Below are 9987 nucleotides of genomic sequence, written 5' to 3' on the forward strand. Positions count from 1 at the left end.
TTCTAATTTCAGATACTTAGTTATACTATTTAAAGCTGTACAACATTCGATCGGTCAATAATAGGTGTGACCAATGCTGTCAACTATTTAGGTATATTTAGGGTATTTACAAACTGCTTTCTCTGATCCTTCCTTTGGAACTATCACTGCTGAGCGGCAAAGATGAATGAAAACTGTGTTCCACTGTTTATGTTTGTTGGAGCCAAGCAAAGGCTCTATCAGCAAAGCAGCGAGTGGCATTAAATTCATGGTATGACTTTTTGGCGCTCCCTAGTGGGCACCTGGTAATTTCAATATCACTGCTTAAAAATAACGTAGACCCACGTAGGATGTTAGCAAAACAAACAACTCATCATTTTTTCTTCCTTTTTTACGTCTGAGCATTATTGAATATTGATGGGTCCATTCTTATGTATATTAATTTTTGCTATCCAAATTATTCTGCTAAAAGTATTCTATTTTAACTTAAGAAGCACCAGTCAGGGATAATAAAAATGTTGAAAACGTTTACTTGTACTCATGGTGCAAAACCGGCACATTTGGCCTTATAACATTGAGAAAGGCCTATGTAATCTTCGCTTCGTTGTAAAAATGATCATGGAAAATGTTATGTCCCATTTTTGCTGAAAGACATTTTTTTTTCCTTTTCTACGGCGCCATCCTTGTCAAATCATCAAACATGTACATTAGACGTATACTGTTATTAAAGTTTCATATAACGCAACACCTTCGGCAGTTATTTGCGAGTACTACCTATCGCAACCAAACGTAACGACTCGTTGGCACACGCGCCTCGGGGAGAAACACCTCGCGAGCGAAATAAGACACAGGCGGCGAAAGAGGAGGGAAATTTGAACTGACGCCGTTAGTTAGCTAACCTAGCTAGCCTAACTAGACTAGCGTGTTAGTTAGCTAATCTAGCTAGCCTAACTAGACTAGCGTGTTAGTTAGCTAACCGAGCTAGCGTACTCGACATGGAAAACGGGCGTCCCGACCAGCGTTACACAGTGAGCTAGCTCGTCAGCTGTTAAAAGTTGGTTATACCGTCGACGCCACATTCAACTGACGATGGAACGGTTGCGAGATTCGGTAAGTACGATAAGCCAGTTAACTCTAGCTGTGGAAACATTTCTATAAATTATGATTGATATGTTAGCCAGCGGTCATTGTAATAACGTGGCACGTTATTAGCTAAACAACTTAACATTCCAAGTTGAGTAGCGGAAGTCTAAAATCAGTCGGACAGTTAGTAAAATAGGTTCGCTAACTAGGTTCGCTAACCTAGCTAGCGCTAGCTATTCTGGTTTATACAAATGTAAAATTGCATAGCTCATTTAGCTAACCAGATACTCGTTCAGTTATGATGGTTATGAAGCATGTTTCGTAGTGTGTTTTCTCTCACATTAATTACTGTTTTTTACCCACACAACAGGCTATGCTAGCTAGCTAATTCTGTTTATCCAGGTCGTACCTTTTAGGGTTTTTTAAAGGCAGGAGTAGTTTATTATAATAGATTTAATTAGTTTAATAGTTTATAATTCGGCGACTTTTTTATAACGATAAAATTTAGCCAAGTTATCTGTCTAGCTAGCCACGTCAAATTTAACCTATGTAGCTAGCGCCTTTTACAGCACAAGTTGTGTCAAAGAAGCTTTACAAATATATAGAAAAAACGCCATGGGCGGAAATGAGGAAGAAACCTTGAAAGGACCAAGACTCAAGAGGGAACACATCCTTCTTGGGCGGCACAGCTAATAAACGGTTCATGTTTTATTATATGTTTAGTCCAAGAAGCTACTTCATTAGAGATGTGAGTCTCAGCTACTCTGGTGGGTCTAGGGTGGGCGAGCTGTGTCTGCATCATAGGAATTTGTGGGGTGGCAGGATGGATGTGGAATGCTTACGGATGCGTCTTGGATGCTTTGCCACTGATGAGCAGGTCTACTCCACTGTTAGCATAATCTCTGTAATAATATGCAAATAAAACCCAAAGATGTGGTTAGATATGTAAAGATGAACAATGTATGAACAGTAGACCTCTAGTAGAAGTTTCAGTGGTTAGCATCCAGCTCTGGCAGGTTTATCTGTAACAGCAGAACTAAAAAGGAGGGCCAAAAGGTGACCACACTCCTGAGGGCTCTGATATGTACTGTTCCACCCACGTCATTGTCACAAACCCGAGAGAATGCATGAAATAGCTGGATGATGGTGTCAAAACCTCAGATTACCAGAATATTCTGTGACGGGGGTGCTCAGGCACCTTTATATACAGAATACCCCAAATCCAAAATGAGTAAATCGTTAGATTGGATTTAAAAACAGAGTGCGAATGAGTCCCGAATGAAAGCCAGAAGTCTTCAATAACTGAAGGGCTCTTTCCCCAACTTGCTAATTCCAGGAACTAAGACACCCTGCATTTTGTGCAGTAGGTGAGGTGAGGCTTAGAATACAATAAGCAGCTAAAAACTGGAGCAGCTAAAAACAGCTAAAACATATACAATTTAACATATGTAGGGATGACTGCATTCTGTGGAAGTTCTTTTGAAACAACTGAACATGTTGCTTTTTTTGTATTTATAGTAACTCATTTTGAGTAATCCTTACTTCTGGTTCCACTCTAATGATAAGTGAAAGTTTAAATTAAGGTAACATTTGGAGTAACCAATGATAAGTATAACAATGTTATTATTTTGGGAAATATTTTATACACAAGTGTATATTCTTGAACACACTCCCAATATTTTTCTTTATTTAAAAGATCATCTATCTTTTTGTTAAAACACCTAAATTAGTGAAATCTAAAAATGGTTACAAGCTTTATAGTAATCTCATTGCTTGTGCCTTATTTTGACCCCTGTCAGTTGTAATATTTGTATGTGCTTATATTTGTGATTCAACTTGGGAATTAAACATTTCATTTGGTCCACTCTTTAGAATTTGTGCCTGGATTCCCCTTCCAAACACAGCTATGTTGGAAGCTTTCATATGCCTCCGGATAAGATGCCCCATAAGCTGTGCACGACTTCAGTGCCCCTCCATCGAGATGAAACAGTTACGAGCTGGAAGGAAATCAACTCTCAGACATGTGCAACAGCACCTGACGCCGGGAGCAGAGGTGAGTAAGATAGGACTCCTACACAGCAAACTTCCAGTTATAACTCAGTTAGTTAATGTATTTAAAAAGGTCTAAAATACTAATAATACTGCAAATTAATGTAGTTATTTCACATTAGAGTGACCTAAATGTTAACCAAAATTAAGTTCTTGTGTTTAAGATAAATACAGATTAGGTTTGCTATAAAAGCCCCTGGCTTCATCATAGTCATGCTTCCTACAACCATAAATAGTGATTTGTTTATACATCTGTTTTATACACAGAAACACATTTTTCAGAAGAGCCTTCTACTTCCTGAACGTTTGGTGTCCTTCCTACTTTATAAGAGTGTTAAATTTATTTTTAAATTAATAAGAAAATAGCCAAATTAGGAGAGGTCCTCGGTCACTTAGCAATGTCTGTGAAAATGCTTGGTCCCCTATAACTGTGTGTGTGTGTGTGTGTGTGTGTGTGTGAGACAGCAGTGATAGTGGCATTGAAGACCCTGCAGGAGAAGATCAGGCGTTTGGAGCTAGAGCGCATGCAGGCAGAGAGGAATGCCACTCGCTTCTCCCAGGTCGCCCACCGCTACGCTGGTGCCCACAGTGAGCTGCAGCCCACTAGCCAAGATGGAAAATCCTCACCCAGGAAAGGTGATGAAGTGCTCCTGAAGAATTCAGTAGATTGGCTTTAAGCATTACGACTCTTTTACTGACACACTGATAATTTTGTCTCTCTCATTCTCAAACTCAGTCTCAATGTGCATCTGTGTGCATTTGTCTCTCTTTCTTTGCCGGCTTGCTAAGACCTGGTGTCTCAGTTGCACACAACAGAAGCACGTTGCTCACTACTGGAAAAACAGCTGAAGTACATGAGGAAGATGGTGGAGAGTGCAGAGAGAGAGAGACTCACTTCAGTAGGCCAAGAGGTGAGTGCCAAAAAGAGAGAACCAGGAGCATATGCTGACAAAGAGGGCAATAGTCTGTCAGACCAGCGTGAGTAAGCTTTAGCTTGAACCAGCCGGCTTCAATCAGCTAAAATGTTAGTTACTGCCAAAGATTTGAGGCAGATTGTTAATCTTCATCAGGAACAAAATGTTGACCTCACACCGGCCCTTAAGATCTAGGATAACAGGATATCATTATAGTACAGTCCTCTTTGGAAGGGTTTTTATGGTGTTCTCTCTCTCCACCCCTTTGGCTGCTATTGGAGTGTGTGCAGCAAAGTGAAAGAGCACACAGCGATCCACAAATCAAGGCTCAGCTGCAGAAATTGGACAAGCTGGAGAAGGAGTGTCTTAAGCTCACCAGCACGCAGTCCGTGGCAGAGGTATGGGTACGCACAGCATAGGCAGAAAGACTCAAATTCAGAGCCTCCCAAAACAAATACCAAAATGTTTCAACTGTGCCAGCGAGGTAAAAGCACAAGGCCTCACTGTTGTCTGTAAAAGGTACAGACTGTTGTCTCATAAAGTGAGAAGCATCAGTACTGTTAGCGTCTGTAGGATACAAGCATTGCTAATGTTTTTGATCTGCAAATGTTGTACTGAGACAGAAGAACCTGGATGATCATATAAATGTTTTGGCTGAATATATATCTGCACCTGTGTAAGATGGAAACATGTTAGAAATAGTTCTCACTGCTTAGGCCAGGATGTAATGACGCTTTTGTAGCATGAATGCCTCTGCTGTTAGGGCTGTCCAAAGAGCCAGTCCGATTTTGGATTAGCAACTTGGGTGGCGGGCTTTATAAGTGATCTGCTTGTGTGTTCTGTCAAGAGAAAGATTGAGCTTTTGGAACAGAAGTTGCTGGAAGAGGAGCACGAACGCAAACTAGTGCAGGAGAAGGCTGAGGAGGTATAGCCCAACACCCCTACATCTGGGCACGCTGTGTGTTTTTAAGCTCACACTCACACAATTACCCAGAGTCTTTGTCAGTATTTACTCTGTTTTTGTGCTCATGTCTATGCATTTGGCTTGCAGTTGCAGAGAGAGCTGGAGGCCAACCTGCTCACGCTGTCAGCTGCTGAGGTCAAACCAAAGAAGAAGAAGACTAAAGAGAAAGCTTTGAGCAAAGTAACCACTCCTGTATCTTTTTGAAGTTCTATACCTGGTTCACCACTAGGTGGCAGTGTATTAAAACAAGTTTGGGTTGGGGTGTTATCAGGCTTTCTCTGAGCCAAGGCTTCCAGTTTTGTTAGTAAATGAAAATTCAGATTTTGCTCAGAACATTCAACAACCGTTCTATGAATTTCAGAAATCGCTGAGGACAGAGGTGCCAGTTTCACAATGCCTTCCTAAGAGCAAGCGCATGCCATTTGTCGCTGGAACAGTGAGTACAGTACTGTCTCTCTCTCTCTCACTCTCTGTCTCTGTCCTCCTTTCTAATATTTCTCTGTATTTTCCTGTCAGTCAACAAGCCCCAGTCACTCAGTCAGTGCCAACGTGCAGAGTGTGCTGCACCTGCTGAAGACCAGGCAGCCCCGGCCATGCGAGAGGCCGTGCTCTACACACTTCTCTGTCAGCAAGGGCCGCCAGGCCCCTCGCCGAGCACCTAGCCCACCCACCCCTGGGGCCACTGCCCTGGGCAGCCTGTCTGAGCTGCTACTGGCCCTCCAAGATGAGCTGGGACACATGAGCTTGTGGGTGACTGTGGAGTGACATGGGATGTTTGGTTAATGATGCATTCTAGATGTGTGTGTGGTGTTGTGTATTCATATTGTTGGGTTTCTGTTGTCCTACCCAGAAAAAAATATTACAGGTTTTTTTTTTTCTTAAAATGATATTTTTAAAAGAAAAAAATTGTCACTAAGTTGTTAAATTTATCTTAAGGAATACTTTGGGCTAGTAAATTACTTAAATCAATGTAAGTGCTTTGATGTATAAGAGTACAAGGTCTATGTATACATGTTATAGTTAGTGTCATGTGGTCAAGTTGATTGAGAACTGTGTTGCAGTGAGCATCAGGAGCTGGTCAAGCAGATAGATGAGACGGATGAACACAAGCTGAGGGAAGATCTGGAGAGGGAGCTAGACTGCTTAGTCAGAAGGATGGAGGAGAAAGCTACCCAAATCTCCAAGCTGCGCAAGCACCAGCAAACAGTGAGTGTGTGTACATGCATTTTGGTTCTTTTGCCCGTTGGGTTTAAAACCACTCAATAGGGAGATGGAAGCATAATGTGATTGCAAGTATAACTATAGTTTATACTTGTGTTTTGAAATGTAAGAAAATATCAGTGAACTTGTAACTTAAAAACAGGACTGCTCAGTTGCCTAAGTTATGTCAGACCGTGTCTCCCTGTGATTTTCCGAGCTCTCATTTGCATTTACATTTATAGCAGTTGGTAGACACCCTTGTCCAGAGCAGCTTACAGAAATGTACTGTAGTCTGTTAAAAGTATCCTTAAGTCCAGCATTGCATTAACAGTTATGAGCAACTCTATATTGATGTGTGTATGTGTGTGGGTTCAGGTCCAGAAGCTCTCGCAGTGTAGCCCTGGGCAGAAGCAGAGGCCCAGGTGTGCAGCTAACATGGATGGCCGGGGTGTAAGCGGTGTCCGAGGTTTGCCCCCTTCCCCGGCTAAAGCTCCTTCCTCTTCCCAGGCCAAAGCTCTGCCGTCCAGTGCAAGCAAGCAGCGCACCACCACCCAGGAGCGCATACAGCTCCTCCGAGACTCCCAGAGACTGCGCTCCAGCCTCCGCCAGCAGGACATTAGTTGGGAAACATAGCATTAGGCTCCTTAATCAGCCCCAATGCACATATCAACCCTTAGAGTAAGGAAGTGATGAGGGGAAGACCATGAACTAAGCAGAAGCATGTGGAAATGGGATATGACCTTTAGTGAACTCTAGGTCTGAAAACGCTCTGAGAATGTGTAGTATGTTTGTGGTGTGATGTGAATCTAGCAGGGCCAAGCTTGAACAAGAAGCAGTTTGTTGACTTTGGCTAAAGTTTTTCAATGGCTTGCTCACTGAGGTAACAGATGCATGTTACCTTTTGACTGGGTCCTTGTTTTCCTTAATTTTTTTTATTATTATTATTGAATAGTGATTGATTTTTATCATGCATTTTAAAGTCTAAATATTAAGGTGTTTTAATAAAATATTGTCCTGGAGATTTCTTGTTCTTCACTTTGCCTTTTTATACACGGTTTATATTTTATTTGATAGTGGAGTTATTGGCACACCCATCTACACTATATACACTAAAGGTGTAGTCTTTTGTAGTGTTATGGAAATATCCATTTTAAAATGTTTAAATTTCAAAATTAGACTGACCCATTATTCCAATGTAAATTCTCTGAGAGGCAGGGCCAGTCTGCACTGCTTGCTTGCGTTCGTTCGTTCGTTCGTTCTCTCTCTCTCTCTCTCTCTCTATATATATATATATATATATATATATATATATATATATATATATAATATTTTAGATATATATATATATTTTTTTTAATACTTCTCAATTATGTTCCACAATGGATGATGTAGCAATATGATGCTATGGTGTAGATAGGATGTGCTTCCAAGAGGAAGGCAGAAAACTGAAAACTTGTCCCTGCACTTTTGAAATTAACAAATTTTTAATTCAGGGCAGAGTGCCTCTGCAGATTGTACATAATGCTATCGCAGTGTTCGCATTAGAGGTGGACATTCTGACTAGTGAGTCATCAAACACCTTGGCTCAATGCTCTCTTTTGGCTTCTGAACTACTTTTCATTTATTACAATGTTTCTTTTTTAGTCTTACAGCACAGTTCAATCAAATGTGAGGGATAAAGAAACATTTAGGGATTATAAGGCTACAGGTAAGGATATAAGGCTCTGTCTTTTAGAGACCCAAAATGACAAAATTAACCTCTGATAAGAACCTCAGACTAATAATGACTATTTCGTGAGTGTTCATGTGATGTGAAAATGTATGTAAAAACATTCTGAAATCATGTTTTATAATGAACTGAAAACATGGAGTTCACACATGTCTCTGTGCAACCAATGGTCAAACTTTGCAAGCAAGAGGTGTGTGTGTCTGGCAGTGATGCAGCGTATTCTTTCCTTTGGAAACCCCCAAAAAAACCCAAGTGTTATTTGAGCGGGAATAGAAAATAAATACCTCAAGCTTATGTTCATCTGCATCAGCATAAGATGTAAATAATCACATTTACAGGTAGTACACAAAAGTTCCAATTTGTTGTAATGTAAAATGAAATACGTGAATCCTTTTAATAAGAAGCTGAAAAGCAGAATGAGATTTCTATGAAAGAGATTACAACTTCCGATGATGTTTTAGGTCCAGGCAGGCCCTAGCTAGGGAATGTTCGATATGACCACTCAAGCCAATATTTACCTTAACACAGTCAGTCACACACCCACTCGCTGGGAAAAAGAGTTGAGATGGAAAATTGACTAAAGAAGTTTAGATTCAGACAGATCAAAGCCTTGATCAAAGGGGGGGGGGGGGTTGGCTGCTCCAAAATGGATGCCACATATTCTCTTACTAGTAGTAATATTCTAGAAGCAGTGACACACTGCAAAGGTGAACTCTGTCCAAGCAGAATTATTGAATTATTGGGTTAAGTTGTGACTCTGGATAAATGCGATTACCATTGCATAAAGCTAGTGTGGGAGGGAAGATTGTGTTGACACTGAGTTACATACACATAAAATACCAGACTCCTTGTACCTTATCTGTAATATCTGCAATATGTCAGAGGTACATTTTACTAGTCAATTATGTGGAATCTGAGTGTGGATGGTTTGTATTCAGTCATGCTCTCTAATGGGTTTGATATAGTGCATGAGTTCAGTGTGGGCCGCTATCGAAGGAATCAAAACAAAAGAGCTGTCCTGTCTAGCTATGCTGGCCACCTGTTGTTATTATTAAATAGCTGATGTAAAAGCTCCACATGGCAGATTTTCAAGGCAAGGCAGTGACAGTCTACATCTCTCCATCCCCCCCCCGAGAGAGAGAGAGAGAGAGAGAGAGAGAGAGAGAGAGAGAGAGAGAGAGAGAGAGAGAGAGAGACAGAGAGAGAGAGAGAGAGCGAGAGAGAGAGACTGACTATTTTCTGCTGGGTCAACAGGAATAAAAAGTTGCCCTAAGGGTGAGAATGTATCCTGTTAGCTGACCTAGTAGATGGTCAGAGCTCTGGCTTTAGGGCTTGAAATGATCACACAAAACCAGGAGCTGAATGTTTCTTAATGGGAAAGAGCATGTGATTGTGGGAGTGATGAGAAAACGCAACAAGGTCAAGGATGATGAGAAAGAAAATAAAAGGAGACATTTGGGGTGTTGGAAACATGAAAAGCACTTCTGTCCTGGGTGAAACCACAGCTTAGGGCCATTTTCAAAAGGGCGGCAACGAGCATGGAGTTATTATTATTGTTAATATTATTGTTATTGTTTCCACACTTTTTATAGCTGTTGGTTGGTCCTAGGGCTGCAGAATACTCAACCAGTCCAAATACCAACACAAGCTGAAATATAAATCCTAAGACTCACCCATCTGTCAATGATTACTTCTGTCCAGCACCCTGTGTGTTCCAACAGAGCAATAAAGCCTGCACCAGTTCCTCTTAATACCGTTTATACAGGCGTGTGTGCGCACATATGTGGGTGTGTAAAGCATACCAAATGTCACCTGACAGATAAATCCATATCTATGTTATATAAGTGGTAAGGGAATCAGTGTGGGCACTATGAGAAACAAACTGGTGTGTGAGAGAACTGCCAAATCACTTCTGTCCATGCCATTTCCAGGGAAAGTGATTAATTCTGCTGTCTTGTGTCTCTATTTATCGTCTTCCTCTCCGGATGCTGTGGATCTAAAATTGCTGAACTATATCTGAATACATCATATGAAGAGAGGGGGGAAAAAAGAGAGTACCAAAAAGCAGC

The 9987-nt window shown here is 41.1% G+C and overlaps 1 protein-coding gene across 8 annotated transcripts; it reads left to right on the plus strand.

Annotated features, from left to right (window-relative positions):
- Positions 1 to 677: 677 nt before the first annotated feature.
- Positions 678 to 7210, plus strand: cep57l1 (centrosomal protein 57, like 1). 8 transcript variants are annotated; one of them, XM_081695611.1, is made up of 12 exons: positions 678 to 1089; positions 2935 to 3115; positions 3577 to 3747; positions 3901 to 4021; positions 4303 to 4423; positions 4873 to 4950; positions 5077 to 5169; positions 5351 to 5425; positions 5506 to 5735; positions 6051 to 6201; positions 6565 to 6611; positions 6697 to 7210. In XM_081695611.1, the coding sequence occupies exons 1-12, from the start codon at positions 1069 to 1071 to the stop codon at positions 6869 to 6871; spliced, it is 1464 nt and encodes a 487-aa protein (XP_081551737.1). In that variant the 5' UTR covers positions 678 to 1068; the 3' UTR covers positions 6872 to 7210. The 8 variants fall into 8 exon arrangements, with proteins under 8 accessions (XP_081551737.1, XP_081551738.1, XP_081551735.1 ...); XM_081695612.1 differs by having other exon boundaries at positions 679 to 1089; positions 6051 to 6195; XM_081695609.1 differs by having other exon boundaries at positions 680 to 1089; positions 6565 to 7210.
- Positions 7211 to 9987: the final 2777 nt, after the last annotated feature.

Source organism: Electrophorus electricus, chromosome 2, assembly GCF_041902795.1.
Source record: "Electrophorus electricus isolate QZ-2024a chromosome 2, ASM4190279v1, whole genome shotgun sequence".
In the NCBI taxonomy this organism is placed as follows: Eukaryota; Metazoa; Chordata; class Actinopteri; order Gymnotiformes; family Gymnotidae; genus Electrophorus; species Electrophorus electricus.